The sequence below is a fragment of the Pogonomyrmex barbatus genome, unplaced genomic scaffold (genome assembly GCF_055798465.1).
Source record: "Pogonomyrmex barbatus isolate J1 unplaced genomic scaffold, ASM5579846v1 scaffold1, whole genome shotgun sequence".
Lineage (NCBI taxonomy): Eukaryota > Metazoa > Arthropoda > Insecta > Hymenoptera > Formicidae > Pogonomyrmex > Pogonomyrmex barbatus.
In genome coordinates this window covers 1215472-1233731 of record NW_028297098.1, presented here as the reverse complement: position 1 = coordinate 1233731, position 18260 = coordinate 1215472, and the positions used below count along the sequence as shown (strand labels likewise).

The 18260-nt window shown below is 34.5% G+C and overlaps 6 protein-coding genes across 11 annotated transcripts; 4 read left to right on the top strand and 2 right to left on the bottom strand.

Moving 5' to 3' along the window:
• Positions 1-352: 352 nt before the first annotated feature.
• Positions 353-5339, bottom strand: MED28 (mediator complex subunit 28). 3 transcript variants are annotated; one of them, XM_011643450.3, is made up of 5 exons: positions 5130-5266; positions 4771-4926; positions 4112-4547; positions 3842-4053; positions 353-1492 (listed from the first exon to the last, which is right to left on the bottom strand). In XM_011643450.3, the coding sequence occupies exons 2-5, from the start codon at positions 4825-4827 to the stop codon at positions 1280-1282; spliced, it is 918 nt and encodes a 305-aa protein (XP_011641752.2). In that variant the 5' UTR covers positions 4828-4926; positions 5130-5266; the 3' UTR covers positions 353-1279. The 3 variants fall into 3 exon arrangements, with proteins under 3 accessions (XP_011641752.2, XP_011641751.2, XP_011641753.2); XM_011643449.3 differs by lacking the exon at positions 4771-4926 and having other exon boundaries at positions 5130-5339; XM_011643451.3 differs by lacking the exons at positions 353-1492; positions 4771-4926 and adding an exon at positions 1855-3729 and having other exon boundaries at positions 5130-5339.
• Positions 5340-5380: 41 nt separating this feature from the next.
• LOC105430098 (uncharacterized) lies at positions 5381-8337 on the top strand. 3 transcript variants are annotated; one of them, XM_089083874.1, is made up of 5 exons: positions 5381-5533; positions 5682-5856; positions 5989-6187; positions 7296-7419; positions 8200-8337. In XM_089083874.1, the coding sequence occupies exons 3-4, from the start codon at positions 6010-6012 to the stop codon at positions 7331-7333; spliced, it is 216 nt and encodes a 71-aa protein (XP_088940000.1). In that variant the 5' UTR covers positions 5381-5533; positions 5682-5856; positions 5989-6009; the 3' UTR covers positions 7334-7419; positions 8200-8337. The 3 variants fall into 3 exon arrangements, with proteins under 3 accessions (XP_088940000.1, XP_088939991.1, XP_088939996.1); XM_089083865.1 differs by having other exon boundaries at positions 5385-5533; positions 8164-8301; XM_089083870.1 differs by having other exon boundaries at positions 5394-5533; positions 5778-5856; positions 8164-8301.
• LOC105430138 (tetraspanin-33) lies at positions 8163-13084 on the bottom strand. The gene is made up of 6 exons (XM_089083846.1): positions 12903-13084; positions 12709-12813; positions 12141-12344; positions 11888-12061; positions 11640-11771; positions 8163-11514 (listed from the first exon to the last, which is right to left on the bottom strand). The coding sequence occupies exons 1-6, from the start codon at positions 12933-12935 to the stop codon at positions 11278-11280; spliced, it is 885 nt and encodes a 294-aa protein (XP_088939972.1). The 5' UTR covers positions 12936-13084; the 3' UTR covers positions 8163-11277.
• LOC148937942 (anaphase-promoting complex subunit 13) lies at positions 8192-8428 on the top strand. The gene has a single exon (XM_089083858.1). The coding sequence runs from the start codon at positions 8192-8194 to the stop codon at positions 8426-8428; it is 237 nt and encodes a 78-aa protein (XP_088939984.1).
• On the top strand, positions 8530-9503 carry LOC105430099 (AN1-type zinc finger protein 1). The gene is made up of 2 exons (XM_011643454.3): positions 8530-8952; positions 9098-9503. The coding sequence occupies exons 1-2, from the start codon at positions 8530-8532 to the stop codon at positions 9485-9487; spliced, it is 813 nt and encodes a 270-aa protein (XP_011641756.1). The 3' UTR covers positions 9488-9503.
• A 231-nt stretch (positions 13085-13315) lies between the features above and the next one.
• Positions 13316-18210, top strand: Brd8 (Bromodomain containing 8). 2 transcript variants are annotated; one of them, XM_011643443.3, is made up of 4 exons: positions 13316-13566; positions 14239-16176; positions 16231-17429; positions 17617-18210. In XM_011643443.3, exons 1-4 carry the CDS (start codon positions 13548-13550, stop codon positions 17791-17793), a joined length of 3333 nt encoding a protein of 1110 aa, XP_011641745.2. In that variant the 5' UTR covers positions 13316-13547; the 3' UTR covers positions 17794-18210. The 2 variants fall into 2 exon arrangements, with proteins under 2 accessions (XP_011641745.2, XP_011641744.2); XM_011643442.3 differs by having other exon boundaries at positions 14239-17429.
• Positions 18211-18260: the final 50 nt, after the last annotated feature.

Here is an 18260-nt window from a genome sequence, read left to right as displayed (position 1 = left end):
ATGTGTTATTAAGAATTATTAAAAACTGAATTGATTTTTGATCTCAGTGTTTAATACTATTATAAAAAATAATAGCATAATCAAAAACTAAAAATATGTTAATAAAATTATAAGAAAACATTTAATTTAAAATCCAGTTTAGAATTTTAATTGCATCTTGAGATTGCTCGTTTTTTATATGTATTATAATTAATATGCCTATCTAATGCACAAATATACGTTACACGTGCATTGTATAATATTCTCTTTGAAAAATTTGTAAATTTATACAAATATGGATAAAAATTTTTTACATGGAAATGCCCCAGAACATGAATGCTTATATTAGTACGATCAATATGCATAATATACATTCTGATTTTGCACAGTACACTAGATAATGTACATTTTATTGATATCGCACAAACAGTACATTTGATAGAAGTCCAAAGGCACTGCAAAAGCGATAAACGCAGTTTATTACAAAAATGTCGACAACTTTGGAGAATCAATATTATGAACTATGTAATATAAAGAAATAAGAAGATATCCTTATCCCTATGTGTAGTAAAAGTAGTATCATGTTGCTCACACATGCTCTCGTTTATATACAATTCTCTTATTGCCATTTCTATTACGAAGTATTTATCATACTTTTCTTACTCTATGTCGCAATTTTACGCGTTCCGCGTAAGCTCGCCCCCGTTTTATAATTTTTGGGACTAGTATAAATAATAAAAAAAAAGTCCATCTTTCACATACAGAATAATTTCAGAAGAAATACGAAAAAATGTTCACATAGTCGTAACGTTAATCCAAAAGATCACAATAAAACTGGCACTGTTAAAACACGTTTCCCATTCAGACCTCGGTAAGCTCGTAAATTATACAATGTATTTGTACACATTATTCTTCACAATATAACAATAACATATATCAGAATTGTGCTTCAACTATCACCATCGTCACCAACTGATACAACGTATTCAAGTCAACAATCTAACGTCAAACATAACACTCATGACAACCAAGTATATTCTATCTCAGGAAGTACAAACATAGTCTCTGTTTCTTTAGAAGAGTGCCGCACATATTACATTCATGTGCAAGGCGGAGGAGGCTGCTGTTGCGGAGAGGGAAGGGGCGCCGCAGCAGCTGCGACTGCGGCAGCAGCAACATAGGACGACGGGTCTGAGGGATCGAGAAGCGGTGGCGGCGGCGGTAGGCCACTGCCACCGCCGCCTCTTCCTCTACCTCGGCCTCTTCCACGACCCCGGCCCCGGCCCCTTCCCCTTCCGCGTCAACTCCGCCTCTCTGGCATCCCTATGTTGCTCGTTGTCTTTTCCAGGTAGGCCAAGGGCCCTTGCAGAGCACTACTGCCCATACCGCCAACTGGGAACCCGGCGGTCCTGCCACCCACACCGCCTTGCGCCATGAACATGCCCTGTTGACTGACCGGCACACCGACACCTTGAAGACCTGACGTCGGCGGGCCACCAGAACCCTGTTGCACCTGAAAAGTCACAAAGTGAGGCTGTATCGTGAAGACGGGGACGCGACGAGAATGTTTCCTCTCACGAACGTGTACGTGATACACCGAGAACGCAACGGAAAGATACAGACAGCGAAAACGATAAGTTTCCATTCGATATTTATATCCCTATCTCTGATGTGATATCTTACAAGAAAAACTTCGCGAAAAACAAGCGCGAACTTCGTTATACTCTCTCACAAGACAGTTACGAACAATATACTCCACATGCATGCATACGTTGGGAAAGATAGACACGCGCAACCGAATGACCAAAGTCTATCGGATTTTTTAGGAATGACGACGAGAAGTAGGCGAGGGAAATAAAAGAAGGCACAATGCTGTTTTCTTCTCCTTTTTACGATAAACAAAGATATTTATTCTGCCGCAACGTCTACTTTCAAGACGACATAAGTGAAACAGTATTTCCAATGGTTATAATGCTTCTCTTATGGGGATTACGAGCTTAAGATTTAGATGTCATATAATGTTTATTACCTAGCGTAAAGAAATATGCCTTTCCGCTTATTCGCGGGACACTTATATTTAACTCTTTGCAGAAGGAACTTGACAGTTTGATTTTCGTAATCAAAATGCAATTTGTATAACATTACTTGATGCACATGCATACAATATCTACATGCAGAAGAGTGACTATCTTATCTGTGTATATATATATTTCCTTTTGAATACGGAGATATAATACTAAAAAATCGCGTCACTCATAGGAAATAATATTTAAAAAAAATAGGATAAAAAACCGTCCATATGTGTTCGTCGTTTCGTTAAGTTTCTATATAAACTTTCTTATGTAAAATGAAAAGGTGATCTAGGTTCTCCTATTATACGAAGTGTATATATATATATTTCAACTATGAATATTAAGCTTTATTATTGCCATTATTAGATTTATTACATATTTCTTCGTTCTTTTTTAATTTTTGGCTAAGTATTTGTACATATTTTCATATTGTTTTTTTGGCACCGTTTTACAACAATATTAACATATATAGTTAATCTTTCGATATTTTTCTAATGTAAATTTATACTTCGCAGTTGATCGTAAAAAAGCATTTTAATCTATTCTCTTTTGTATAATACATTTGTATGTTTATGTATGGAAATTATAAGGCACTGATATTATACGCAACATTATAATTGTTATGCGTATGCGACGAGACTAATTTGTCTCCTCAGTGACTACCATTTGAAAAATTCAGCGATTTTTCTCTAGCGTTCTAAAGTGAAGTATTTCAATCCTCAAAACGAGAGTGTTCATGTAATAATTATGCGTGATTTTTATATAAACTTTATACACGCGGTTCACATACATATATAGATTCATACGTAAAAGCAGTCACACATTCGAACAAATAATAGGAGGAGCATCGCAATATATCATTACATTTATAATTAATATATTGTCTCATAATTCGCAGATCATTTTTTATAAATTGAACCGAATAGAAAAGTTTTCTATTTTACAATTTTTGCAATTAATAAAAAAATAAATAAAAATGAATGAGCATGTTAAGAAAATGATTAGAAATGTATTCTGTAGGCAGCAAAATAATCACACGCAGCACAATAATCATATGCAGCAAAATAATAACGCCTAAGCTGTTTCTTCCTTTATTTACTAATAGTATTTATTTTTATCACTATAAATATTCATTTAATCAGATTTTTATTAATTCTTCATTGATATTTGCGAAAATTGCAAAATAATAGAATTTTTTACTCAGTTTAATCCGCTGTATTTGCTTACCAAGAAATGATCCGCGAATTATAAGATTGTATATATAACTTTATATATAACATATATGGCACACACACACACACACACACACACACACACACACACACACACACACACACACACACACACACACACACACACACACACACACACACACACACACACACACACACACACACACACACACACACACACACACACACACACACACACACACCATCAATCTATAGAATACAATAAGAAAAAATCTTGTAAATATTGCTACGCAGTCAAAAAAAAAATTAACCAAAATTTTATCAAAAAGGTGATAAATTTGAAATGAATTTTGCAAATAATTTGAATTGGTAAGATTATACAAAAAAGAAAATCTATGATAAAGTTATTGTAAATTATACATAATTTCCTCAATATCATCATAACAATAGTTCTGTTCCTCTTTCTCTTTTTCTTCTTCATTTTCCTTTTCAATTTATAAAAAAAAAAAAAAAAAATTCATTATCGACAATTAAACAATGAAATATCCCAAAAATGGGAAAATTTTAATTTCGGTTATAACAGCATCACTTAAATACCTGTTGTTGCAATGGATGTTGCATTTGCTGCTGTAATTGTTGCTGTAATTGTGGATGCTGCTGCTGCTGCTGCTGCTGCTGCTGTTGTTGTTGCTGTTGTTGTAACAGTTGTTGCTGATGTTGCAATAACTGCTGTTGCTGTTGTATTGAAGCATTACCACCTCCATTTGTAGTCTGTTGGTTTTGTCCACTTTGATTTCCATTAGGTAAACCTATTAGCATTAATAAAATCATTGAGGGTCTGATTTCAATGGCTAATACTTTGCTTACCACTGGGTGCTGGACCTTGAGCAGGTGATTGTGCCCATCCTTGTAAATCCGACAGCATGTTCTGCCAAATAGCAATCTTTTCGTTATGTTTTTTTATCAGCTCTTCTTTGCGTGCCAATTCTAGTCTCAACTCAGTGATTTCTTCCTTGACCAACAACTCGGGTTTCAGTACAGATAACAGAAATCTCTTTTGTAAAAAGAAAGCCTCCATCTGCCTAGCCACATCTATGAATTTCATAGTAGCTTGCTCCATTTCTGCACAGCCTTCAACTTTATCCACTGTCAAACCACCAGCTGTCAACACTCCAGGTACAACAGATGCACCAGGCGTCCCAGGTACACCAGATGCAAGCGTACCAGAAGTACCAGTTGTCCCGGCTGTGCCAGATCTTTTTTTGCCTGTTGCTTCGTCCTTTGTCAATATACTCAAACATTGCTAGAAAATGACAGTTAACATTCAGTAAACTATGCTGACATTCTGAAATATTTTGACTATGTTATGATTTTTTTTTTTAACATTCAAACAAAAACAAGTTTCGAATGTCAGATAATAAAATTAAACAAACTTTTTATATCAAATATTCAAAAGATATTTATTTAGTATTGATAACTTATATAATATTCCATTATTAACACAATAAATTATTTAATTCCCATACAGCACACTTCATCTGAGGGATATCTTGGAAGCATCCTTGGAACGTTTTCTTATCCATAGGACATATTTAGAACATCCCTTGTAAGTCTGTATTGTATGGGACTGTACTGTATTTTCAGTTAAAGGACAAATGCAATTTCTATCAAAAATTGATCATCTGAAATATTAATAACGACATCAACAATGGAACGACGTTAACAATGGAACATTTACGACATGACTTTACTAAAATATTACATCCGAGAGGATGTTTGCGAGAAAGGGCAAATGTAATTGCATGAACGAAAGAAATGCCGTTTCGGCTGACAACGCGCGATACGATTAACGATAACATGGAGCAATGTAAAATGTGCATTTTACCGTAAATGATTCTTCAAATTCGTCAATGAGGTTACCGCCGCTATTGGTCGGCGTCGCCATTATGTTCGCGCTCGCTCGCGCTGATCCGACGAAAAACAGTCGTCTCGACTCCCCGTTGTAACCTGCTATAACTCTTACGAAAAATCACAGATCACAGAACTACGTTCCAAAACCCCTACTTCACGGATAGATTCCTATTAAAATTAAAAAAAAAAAATAAAGATCTTGGTTTTGATTGGTTAGTTAAATGGTCGTACTAGAAACCTTATAGTAAAACAGAGATGCGCCATGAGTCACGTGATCGTGATATTTCACTGATTAGTCAGAGTCTATCGTGTCTAATTTACCGCCACGTACTGCTTCCATGATGAATTTGTTGTAAGCGTGAATTCGTATGAAAAGAGGTTAGTATATATCTTTTTTTAATTTTTTGATTATTTATTGATGATTATTTCATGCTTTGCTTTTAATATTGTATAATTTAATTTTTTATATTATATTTATTTTTATATTATATTTTTACATTATATTATATTAATATTTTACGCACAGTATTTATATTCACCATGTCAACTTGTTGCGCTGCATATCGCTGCACTAATAAAAGCGATAAGGACTACGAAGTATTTAATTTTCCATTGAATGCAGATCTTTGCAAACAATGGATAGCCGCTCTTGGAAGGAGTTCCGATTGACAACCCACAGCTTTGCAAAGAATTTGAGATAAGTAAATAGGAATTGATCTCCATTAATTATTCCCAATAAAAGGAAATAAAGTTTTCAACAGCTAGTTTCTAATCTCCATATTTATCCTAATTCTCAGTTCTGTTCTTAGTTCTAATATTTTTCTATATTTCAGGTACATTTTGATTTAAAGAATATGATGTTTATCGCTGGACAGAAACAATTGTCTAAAAATGCCATACCACATCATTTCTGTACGTGTCCATATGAGGAGGCAAACAGAAGAAATCAGAACTCTATGAAGCAACGTGAAGACTACGTATATCATTTACAAAGTCCAGAAAAAAAATTCAAAGAAGTTCAAGTTCATAAAGGTTCAAGTTTCCACATAGTTTTTCCCATATAGCCCCCATCTAGTTTTTCCCATTTAGCATCCACCTCATTTTCCCATCTAGTTCCCATATAGTCCCCATCTAGTTTTTCTCATTTAGCGTCCACATAGGTTTTCTCATATAGTCCCCGTCTAATTTTTCCCATCTAGTTCCCATATAATTTTTCTCATCCAACGCCCACATAATTTTTCCCATCTAGATCCCACATAGTTTTTCCCATCTAGCGTTCATATATTTTTTTCCATATAGTCCCCATCTAGTTTTTCTCATTTAGCGCCCACATAGTTTTTCCTGTATAACCCCAATCTAGTTTTTCCCATCTTGCGTCCACATAGTTTTTCCTATATAGCCGCCATTTAATTTTTCCCATCTAACGCCCATATAGTTTTTCCCATCTAGTTCCCACATAGTTTTTCCCATCTAGCGCCCACATAGCTTTTCCCATCTAGCGCCCACATAGCTTTTCCCATCTAGTTCCCACATAGTTTTTCCCATATAGCGCCCACATAGTTTTTCCCATATTGCCCCTCATCTAGTTTTTCTCACATTGCCCCCCATCTAGTTTTTCTCACATTGCCCCCCATCTAGTTTTTCTCACATTGCCCCCATCTAATTTTTCTCATCTAGCCCTCACATAATTTTTTCCATATTGTCCCCATCTAGTTTTTTCCATATTGCCCCCATTTATTTCCTAGAGACCTTATAGTAAAACAGATATGCGCTATGAGTCACGTAATCGTAATATTTTGTTGATTGATCAGAGTCTAATTTACCGTCACGTGTATAATGCTTACAACAAATTCAACATGAAAGCAGTGCGATAGATTCTGACCAATCAGCGAAATATCACGATCACGTGACTCATGGCGCATCTCTGTTTTACTATAAGGTCTCTAATCCTCATTATCCGTTTATCACCAATCAGTGCTCGGTATTAAAGCGCCGGTGCTTGCATAAGGATTCAGCCTTATTTTCTTTTCACCATGATAGTATCTTTATCTTTCTTTTAGTATTATATTTTATTTTGCGTATATATGTATGGTAGGACTATTACTATATTATTTCATACATCGTAGGTGTGATTTTGCAGATTCTGCTGATCGTTTACTGATTCCTCTGATCTTATAAGGTATTCAAGAGATCTAAAGTTATTCGAAATCGAGACTAAATTGCGAATATATAAAAACTAAATATCTAAGAGATTTTTCTTTTTGGTAAGTGTTAGGAAATTGTTGACTAAATAAATCTCAATGTTGTTGAAAAAAATTATAAGTTATAATTCGATTGTATTATTGAATCTTGAAAATTTTAATTTTTGCTATCAGTTTTCTTTGTTCTTTAAAGAGAATGTTTTCCTTTTTAATTCCTTTAAAAAATTTTCCTTCAGAAATGATCTATTCATCATCTGATCAATTGTAGAAAGAGACAAAACGACTTTAAGATAGACAAATTTCAAAATAGATAAATTATGATAAATGTAATATGATTATGATAAATATTTTTCTCAAATGCTAAATCGATCAAAATTGATGAAATTATAAATCATCTTACCAGTAAAATTATAAGATGTACAAGAGAAAAGTTAAGGAGTTAAATTTTACTTTTAAGAAGCTTAAATAGGCATTTAATAGTTGCTTCTATGAAATGATGTAATTATGACTATAAATATACATTATTACTATTAAAAATCTATAATGCCTATAATAAAAACTATATTTTCAATACTGGTAATATATCAGGATACAATTTATATTTATTCTATACAGTCTAGACAATAGTTCATTTTGTTTTATGAATGCTTCAAAGTGCTTTATTGATTAACTGAAACATTATTGAAAAAAATTTATTGAAACACCAAATGTATTATAGTTTTAGATATGTAATATTCAAGCAGATATTCAAGCAATAAGATTTAATTTATTGAGATAATATTGTAAGTACAGCAATGTTTTCTCAAGCTTAAGTGTGTTGCCTGTCGTTTGCGGGATGGACAGTCAGGTATGCGGAGATGGCAGACTGATAGATGTAATTGATGAAGGCTGGCGCAAAGAACGTTTACCCATCGACGACATCTCGACACCAGTTGCCGAGCTGCCAGATCCTGAGAGTGACAACGGCGATTCTCACATGACATTGAAGGAATTGGAACAGAAGTGGAATAATCTGGCTTTAAGTTCTCTTAGTGATAATCATCTGCATTCTCCAACACCACTACATAACTAAACGCTGTTTCTATCATTTTTGCCAAGTATTTTCAATTTATTGATAGACAAATTCAATTATAATTTTAATACTTTTGTTGCATACTTTTGTATTGCATTACAATGGAATTTCCGGAGACTGGCAAACACTGTTCAGTAAAGGACTGCAAATTGTTAGACTTCTTGCCATTTGTATGCGAACATTGTCAAGTCACTTTCTGTAAAGAACACTTCAATATGATATCACACGAATGTATAAAAACAGAGAATACAAAAAATGCTATAGAACAATTGGCAAGCTTTCCATGCTCTAAGGAGTCTTGTAAAGAAGTATCACCAGTTGAGATGCCTTGTATCAAGTGTAAACAACATTTTTGTGTGACACATAGGCATCATGGATGCTTGGAATTGAGTGAAACGGAGAAGACTCAGAAACTAAAGAAATGGCAGATACCAAAGAAACAGTTTGCAGAAGCAAAAGCTATAGTTGATCAACAAATAGAGGACAGTCTAAAGAAATCCAAAAATACAACACTGGCAAATAAAGTACATATTACATATAAAACATTGTAATATAAAAGTTATTAATTTGAAAATATTAATACAGTTATTAATATAAAATTATTATTACATACAGATATTAACATATTAACTAACACAAATTTGTATATACATCTTCCTCTGCTCGCAGGTACAACTCATGCGTGTGAAATGTTCTGCGATTGGTCCGAAAAATATACCAACAAGCGAGAGAAGTTATTTCCTTGTGCATTTGCCACTTACAATTAAAAATAAACATTTCGGCACATCGAAAGGTGCTTTCGTCAACATGCATTGGACGATTGGCAAATGTATAGATTCAATGGCGGATACACTTAAAGTACCCAACAATAACAATACAACAACCACAAACAAATTAAAACTCTTTCGTCATTCTACCGGAAATCTGATATGCAACACAATGGATACACCTTTAACAAAATTATTTGAAGACTCTGTTATTTTTGACGGAGAGCGAGTTATCTTGGAATATTCTGATAATGTACCTAATGATATAATAGATTCATCTTTGTATAAATAAATATTGTATGTATAAATATTGCTTTGTTATAATGAAATATTTGCAAGTAACCATAGTCAATTAATTATGCAATTAAGCAGTGTAATGATTTTTTTATGCTATCTATGATTTATAAGATTTCATGTTGATTTTATCAACATAAATTTGATTTATCGGTAATGACGGAAGAATAGCTCTTAGAATAATACTTGTTTATTACAAACTAGAAGGTTTTATATCAGTTTTACATATATTCTTGACAAAGAGACCTAAATGCATTAAACAAATAATTTATATCAGATTATTGTCAGATTTGTTTAAAACGAAAGAACAACGATTTCTGACTTTGGCACTGGACGTTTCTTGTCTCATGTACATGAGTAATGCTAATATAGCGAGAAATATAAATTAGTAATATTATACTTAAATAAATGTGCGCTCATTCATGATTTTGTAATACAAATATAGCATTGCATACATTAAAATGAATGACAATTACCATTAATAATTAGCAATAGTCATAAGTTCAACAATGCACATACTTCCACTTATTCATAGAATAATCGTAATTATCAATTATAAAAAAGAATAAGAAGCAAAAATTGCTTATATATGTGTTATTACATGATATTGAATGTATTTAACGCTCAAAAATATTTAAATATAGAAAAAAATCAAAACAATCTGATAATTTAATTTACATCTAGTAGTCATCTTAGTAGAGCAAATAAATTTTTCAAGATTCACTTACAAGATGACATTCATCTCTAATCTCAATGTTCAAATCATAATGTTTTAACTTACATATTTCAATGGAAGTCATGTATCTGAAAATGTGCATATGGTTATTTGAATTTCTATGAAAGAAGCTCTTATATCACTTATTAATAATACATCAATAATTAATCATTAAAACAACGTGATGTCAATGTGCTAAAAATAATGGATTTTGTATATTACAATGAACTATCTCTCGCGTTAGAAAATTGATAATATCAGATCTGAATGTCTTAATTTAAGTAAATTATCTTTGAGTATTGCATAAAAATATACATTGCAATAAAATAAAAAGAAAAAAAGGATTTTGAAATGTTCAAATTGGTTTAGAAAATATAATGCTTGAGATGTTACACAATCGTAAACTTCTAAACTAACAATTTTTTTTACATTAGATTAATGTAACGCAATGTAATATGCTTAATGTGAAATACATATTACAGAATTTATCATAAATGTCTCTCTCTCTCTCTCACTTTTGTCTTTAGTGCATTTGACTTTATCAGTCATGTTGCAGACGAATGCAATAATCGTGTCCCGTGCAGTATTCACAAAAACATGATCGCATGACACATAACACATGAGTCATCCTATGTCAAGCGCAAAGCAGTTGAATAATGCGATTAACTAAGCAAGAAATGTTTTCTGTAATATTAAAAAGAATTTTTATCACTGATTATAAACGCACGAGACACTATTTTTGCATTCACGTGTGTACATAATCTCTATGCAAGATCTTTATTGATGCCTCCGATCACGAACGTAATCTAATGTATGAAAAGGGCTCGTCGATCATCGGTGGCGTATTATCCTTTGCTCACGTACAGATGAAAATAATTCTTGAAATAAAGGACGAGTTTGATGAGGGACAAAATGCACAGTATGTATAAAGAGATCGCAAAGAGGACGAGCAATGCCATTCGCGCATTTATATTTGTCTCTGTGTCTTGGGATCCGCGCGATCGCCCGCCACTGGCCACCTGCCTGTTGGCCGGAGAATGTATCTGGTAACGGTAGGTGGCCTGAAGTCAAGCTCAGGAATGCCAGCGGGACTTCTGCAGCTCGATCTGGCCCTCCAATGTTTTCGCGAGGTAGATCACGAAGAGCTGGCTGAGCGCTATACCCAGAGCGATACCAGCTATCGTGTACAGATTACGTTCTGCCCAGCTACGCACGATTTCGATGCATCCGCTGGTCCAAACCTTTTTACTTGCTTCCGACACTGGTAACATCTGAACTTTATAGCCGCACATAATATTTACAAGCCCACTCTAAAAATTGAACCTTATTTGCATTTATCAGCAGTAAAAAAGTATAAAATGTTTTATCTCTCACAGATAAAAATATCAAAGATAAAATTATCTTTTATTTTTTACGAATGTAACAATATACATACAGATATATCCGTAGCATTTATGCAACAAGAGAACGGTACGCCGCAACGCTCTACACTAGGGCTAGTGCAGTTGAAGTATTCATTTTTCCCCCAATCCAAATATCCCTCTTGACTCAAGCCGCAACATTTAAACTATAATGCAAAGTTCTATGAATATTTTGTCATGTATAAAATTAGATAACTTATATATATTTTTTATTGATTAATAATTATTAGTAATAATTATTAATATAAATCAATATTTTTACTTCTTGTTGACCAAAATCAATGAAATTTTGCAGATCTGGATCTTCTCTGTATGTTTGAATTATTTTGTCCGTGAAAGATTCTTCCAACAGAGATTGCAATGTATGTGGGAATACAAAACCAACAATTGCCACACCCATCTCCAAAAGGAAAAATACCAAAAGACATAACGAATACTGAAAAAAATAATTTGGTCAGTGTCAATTATATATGCTTTATACTATTCGAAAAAATATATTCTATAAAAAAACTAACAAATTTAAGAAGACATGTGTTTTCACGAAGAGCTCCTACGCATCCTGCAAAACTAACGACGAAGACAACTCCGCCAGCTATCAGCATTACTAGAGAAATGTTCAAGACTACATCGTAGACATTTTCCACCCTGACAGACCCAGTTGCCTGCCACTTATCCACAAATGCGTAGAGACCTACACCGATTAGCAGTCCACCAAATAGCTAAGCATAAAGAAAATTATATTTGTCTATTTATCTATATTTGTCTATCTTCTTATTCGAACATAGTCTGTTATTTCCACATCTCTAATTCTTATTCTATTTTCATTGACAAAGATTCAGCACAATGAAGCTCTGTCAATTGAAGTTGAGTGATTTGAAAACGACACAAATTTGTATATATATATGTATATATATATATGTATGTATATATATATATATATATATATGTATATATATATATATATGTGTGTGTGTTAAATATTTTATTTCATAAAACAATTTCAAACTGCGTTTGCATGTACGTAGCGTAAACGAGAAAAAGTGAAAAGGATTTAGAAAGACGGTCCTAGAACAAATAGCTCACCCAGAAAACGAAATTCAGCATAAAGATCATGTACTTGACGCACGAGCTGACGTACGTGAAGTTGCTCCGCCTGCGATTATTCATCATCGTGTTGCGACAGAAATTCTACAAATTTCACAAACGAACAATTTCTTGAGGCACAGCCCTCGATAAGGCGTGACTCGTCGTTCGTTTCACGCGTTGTTTCAACTCACGGTGATGAAGCACAACCTATGTCGACGCAACATACTTTGACAGCTTCCACTCGTTCCGCCATTACGACATTCCCGTCAATTCCCGTCACCATCGTCACGATGTTCCTGCGTTCCTGCGTTTCGTTACGATCAGCTGTCTGCCTGTTCCAGGTTCCGCGTTCCAATGGCGCGTGACAATGGGTCTGTTTTTTATATAGCAATGCGTCAATCGTATTTGTTGTTAAATTTGTGAACAAATTATTAAATTAACCAGAATTGGTGAAAGTGGCCCTGAATCACAGATGTTATGGATACGCCATTGGATACGCCTTCTACCCAAATTAAAATTCGAATTGATAGAGCAATATCTTGAGAGAACAATATGATTTATTAAATAATATTTTTATATAATAATTATATAATATTTTTAATTAAAATAATTAAGAAATTAAACTAAGGATGAAATTTTAAATTTTGCAGTTGGCAATTTGTAAATTTAATCGACCGATAAATCGAAGATGGTGGCGATCCCCTAGTTTCTAGTTTGAGAGTTTTTTGAAGGGTTGTGAAATTAAGTGCTCTTGCGAGTGACGAATTATTTACAATTCGAAGTTATATGCGTTTATCATAAATAGCAGCGAAGAACTATTTGGAAAAAGGCACATCATGGCATCAATGCAGGATAGTAAGTTTGTTTTGTTTTACACTTTTAATGAGATACGAAATAATTTATAGGTTAAGATAATTAAGTTCAACGAATACTTTCACATTAACTCAATAAATTTTAAATTGCATTCTATATTTATCGTTTCTATGAAATTTATTATTTTTTTAAAGCTACGCTAATTTTATCTTTAAGATAAAACTAATAAATACTTGGTTTATAATAACAAAATTTTGCTAACCTATATGTATAAACAAAAAATATAAAATGTTTCTATCTATTTATATTTTAACTATTTTAACTATTTTAACTATGCTTTGTATAATATTTAAAATAAGATATGTGCATTTAAGAAAAAATGTTAATAGAAAATGCAAAACAAAGTATTATATAAAACAAATAGACTCAATGTTTTTAAGGCTTCCACGGTTACTACTTTCAAAAAAGTTAATATATATGTGTATGGCTGCTCCTCGCCCTGATGAATTGCAATGTTCATAAAACACTATTTAACACTGTATAATGACACGGACAATAGCTATAAATATATTAACTTTTTTGGAAATAGATTTAATATTTTAATATTTTCAATTTGTTTAATAAATTTTATAATTTTTTTGTATATCATACATTTAATTTTTTATTTAACGTATGAAAAAAGATACAATATCTAATCAGGAAAATGGATTTCAGGAATGAAACTCAAACGTATAAACTGTGACACATGGTCTACACGGGAACAATTATGTCTTGCATCCAGCGTAGTGAAATCTGGAGATCAAAATTGGATGAGTGTATCTAGATCATTGAAACAATTTGTTGAAAAAGACTCATTAAGGCCTGCAGATTGGTTTTCCCAGAAATCATGTGCTATTCAATATGCATATTTACTGGAGAATGCCGACACACCGAAGAGAAAGAAACGAGAGAGTGGTGAAACCACTAGTGAATCCATAGTTAGAAAATTAACGCAGGAAAGAATAACAGAATTAAATCAGGCTCTGACTTCTCAGAAGGAAGAATACCTCAGGCTCAAATCAGATATAAATTTACTTAAGTCAGGTGCAATAAGCGACGAGAAGTTGGAAAAGATGTGGCTGGATATACAACAAGAAGAACGCGAGGCTGAGCAAAAAACACGAACTCATATGGCCTGGCTAGCAAAACGTCAGCAGCAACAAAAACAGGAGATGAACTTGCCATCTGTCTCGACTCCAATCGTGAGTCAAAACACTCGCAAACATACAGAAGGTATAACGGAAATAGTACAGGAACCTGTTGCAATGGAATCGTCGGTGGAAAACGACGAGGAGAAGAAGAGCAATAGAGGTGGCAGATCACCACTGCTGACGAGTTTATTGAAATCGCCTAGCCCAACCACTCAGACTGTACAATCCTTTCCATCCACACCGGTTCAAGTAAGTTCACCAACAATCACCAGCTTACTTGGATCTAGTCCTAAAGTATTGAATGCGCAGCTAGCGCAGAATGTGTCACCACAATTGCAGCACTTAGTCTCAACGGCGATAGCCAGCGCGAATGCGACGTCAGAACGACCGTCTGTTGGTGCACCTACGCTTTCTATGCTGCTGGAAATGCCAGCAAATACACAGAGAGGACCCTTATCGAATCTACCAACAACCACCTCTACAATCTCCACTATATCTCACGTGCAACAGCAGAAAACAACTACGGCTGTCACCTCTGAAGTACACAACTTTCAGCAAGCAGCGCAATCGCAAACCCAGGTTCAACAAGTGGCTATTCAGAACAAAGTAACGACAGCAACAACGATACCGGCAACGGTTCCAACAACTGCTACCACTCCAGTGAACGTATCTGTAACGGAAAACATGGTGCAGATAATTGATCACATAGATGTAATACGAAAAGATATAATGGCAGATGTGATAGATAAAGATGAAATAAACGATATCATCGATGACATCGAAGAATTGATCAAGGAGGAGATAACTGCTAGCCCGCAGACTCTGGACACGAGCGGTTCGACAACTACGACGACGACAACGACTACAGTTATCAGCAATCTCGCAGGTGTACCTCAACAAACGACAGAAGTTCCGATAGCGGTGACAGAACCAAGGTCACAGCCTAGAGATGTGGACGAAGCCGTTTCACTGTCTGATTCACCACAGAGCGAAATGGCAATCGAGGAAATTGACTCTAGTACTTCTAACATTGCCGAGATTATTGGAACCGTTGCTATAGAGACACAGGAACCCAAAATTATTGTCACAGAAATTACTGATACCGTATGTAACACATCAGAAGTAAAGGCTGAAAATACTTGCGATAAAAAGACAACTTTAACAGAGAAGCTTGTTTCGGAAGTGGAAATTAATAATGAAGAAATCAATAAAGATGTCGCAGTAGAAGAGAAACAATCGGACGTTGAGGTGAAGTCCGTAAGCATTACGTCGAATGTAGAGACCGAGAAGAGTGAATCGAAACTCCCGGATAAAACGAAGGAGATGGTAAATGAAACTGTGGACGAAGGGGTAGAAGAAGAAGACGAGGAAGAGGAAGAAGAAACGGAAGTGATCGCGCTCGATGACAAAGAATCACCCGGTAGCATCAAAGAGCAGAAGGAGTCTCCAGAAGACACGGAAGGTAAAGATAATGCGGGATTAAATCAATTAGAAATATATTTGGCGAAAATTACAGGGGATCAGCAGGACGTGCCATCCGCGGAGATCGTCAGCGTTTCTTCGGAGGTGACGAACGAACTACCCAGTGCCGAAGACACAGAAAAATCACAGGATATCAGTTTGATTCTGGAGGACGATGAGAGCAATCAAAGCACAGAGAATAAAAAGAAAGCGGTAGCGGAGGAACAGATAATCGAAAACACAGTGGAGAGCACTGAGTCTTTGGAATCGTTCAAAGAGGAATCGACAATAAAAGAAAAACCAATAGTAGAAATAAAGGAGGAATCTTCGATAAAGTCAGAAGCTGAAGGAGCTAATGAAGAAACATTGGAGATATATACGGATGTGTTTAAGAAGGAAGAAATCAAAGACTCCTCGGAAGACACTGCGAGTTCTATTTTGCAGGATGCAGAGATTAAAGAAGAGGAAGTCGGCAACGAACCAACTGATGGAAACGAAAATATTACGCACACAGTAACTATGGAAGAAGTAAAAAGCATCAAGAGCGAGCCACTCGAGATTGCGACAACTGATACAGAAATGAATGTTAAAAAAACCGAAAATGTGGAAGTCAAATCCGAGGAACCGAAAACTGAAACAGAATCAGAAGTCACTGATCCTTTTCACAGAAAGAGTTCGGTTCATGATCCATCGGAGGAGGACAAGAAGGAAAATGTTGAAGTGAAGGAGGAAAAAGAGGAAAAAGAAGACATCAAGAAGAACGCAGAAGGTGAACAAAACATAAAAAAAGAAATAGAATCCACGGTTGGAGAAGAATCCGTAGAATTGGACGAAGAGGAATCTTCATTGAGCAAATTGAACAGCGGTCGGGCGATGAAGACGTATTCTAAAAAGCAGAACGTTGCTGTGGATAGCGAACCAGAGAACGAGGGTACTGGAGAAGGCGCGGATTACCGCGCTTGGAAGAAAGCAGTCATGCTCGTTTACAATCGTTTGGCCACGCACAAATACGCGTCAGTGTTTCTGCGACCGATCACGGAAGACCAGGCTCCAGGATATCATTCTGTGATCTTTCGGCCGATGGATCTGTCGACCATTAAGAAGAACATCGATAACGGCACGATTAGGTCAACTATGCATTTTCAGAGAGATGTTATGCTTATGTTCCAAAATGCTATTATGTATAACAAGCACGATACGTTTATATATAAAATGGCAGTCTTAATGCAAGAAGAGTGCTTGCAACATATGCAGGTAAAATAATATTTTTCAACATTTACTAAACTGGTTAGAGGAAAGCAATATTGTTTGCATTGATATTTCTTTTTTTAAGACATGTTAGAGCACTTTGTTTTTTATTATACTCTTTTTCAATGTATATTTTATTATACTTTACAAGTAAAATATGTAGTAAAGTATCACCGATGTCATTTAATTTCAGATATTAGTACAAGTAACGGGAGAGGGAACATTTCGAAGGGAGACTAGAACTGCCGCGAGCAGTAACAATGAGGCAAATGAGATTAGTATGAAGCGGAAACGAAGTCACATAACTCCGAGTCCTCATGATACTGACAGTCCGCGTTCAAAAAAACGCAGAAAATCCGAAAACGATTAAACTGCGTTAACAAATTGTACATACAATGTAAAGATGTGCTCATAAGTTAAAGCGATTGAAAAAGACGAATGTGGGAAAGGGAAAAATAAACATATTTTTCATTAACAACTTATGTATAAGCGTGAATGTATAAATGAAGCCAAAGTCTACGAGACAAGTTTATGTGTGATATAATCGTTGTATAAAATTAATTTAGCTCTCTCGTATTTTGTAAGGCCAGTTATAGAACTAAGATACTTGTATCTGACAGCTCTGACTTAACTGCTTAATTTAACTTTTCTGTTTTCCTCTTTATCTTTAAATATAATAAAATTATATTAACAGGATAAGCAAATAAGTAAATTTCTTCTCGTCAAAAATGTTGAGAAATTTCTGTTTTCTGCAAACGTGAAATAAAAAAATTATTGAAAGATAAAAGCATTCTCAAAATTAAATACACAAAACGATTGTAATAACTTGATGCAATA

Coding starts and splice junctions, on each gene's coding strand:
- LOC148937942 (XM_089083858.1), top strand. CDS start 8,192: ATGGACAGTCAGGTATGCGGAGATGGCAGACTGATAGATGTAATTGAT.
- MED28 (XM_011643449.3), bottom strand. CDS start 5,189: ATGGCGACGCCGACCAATAGCGGCGGTAACCTCATTGACGAATTTGAA. Junction 4,548..5,129: donor AATTTGAAGAATCATTTACG/GTAAAATGCACA, acceptor GTCATTTTCTAG/CAATGTTTGAGTATATTGAC. Junction 4,054..4,111: donor TCAAGGTCCAGCACCCAGTG/GTAAGCAAAGTA, acceptor TAATGCTAATAG/GTTTACCTAATGGAAATCAA.
- LOC105430099 (XM_011643454.3), top strand. CDS start 8,530: ATGGAATTTCCGGAGACTGGCAAACACTGTTCAGTAAAGGACTGCAAA. Junction 8,953..9,097: donor ATACAACACTGGCAAATAAA/GTACATATTACA, acceptor CTCTGCTCGCAG/GTACAACTCATGCGTGTGAA.
- LOC105430098 (XM_089083874.1), top strand. CDS start 6,010: ATGATGTTTATCGCTGGACAGAAACAATTGTCTAAAAATGCCATACCA. Junction 6,188..7,295: donor AGAAGTTCAAGTTCATAAAG/GTTCAAGTTTCC, acceptor GTGATTTTGCAG/ATTCTGCTGATCGTTTACTG.
- LOC105430138 (XM_089083846.1), bottom strand. CDS start 12,935: ATGTTGCGTCGACATAGGTTGTGCTTCATCACC. Junction 11,772..11,887: donor TTGATTTTGGTCAACAAGAA/GTAAAAATATTG, acceptor TTTGCATTATAG/TTTAAATGTTGCGGCTTGAG. Junction 11,515..11,639: donor TAAATGCTACGGATATATCT/GTATGTATATTG, acceptor TTCAATTTTTAG/AGTGGGCTTGTAAATATTAT.
- Brd8 (XM_011643442.3), top strand. Junction 17,430..17,616: donor AGTGCTTGCAACATATGCAG/GTAAAATAATAT, acceptor ATTTAATTTCAG/ATATTAGTACAAGTAACGGG.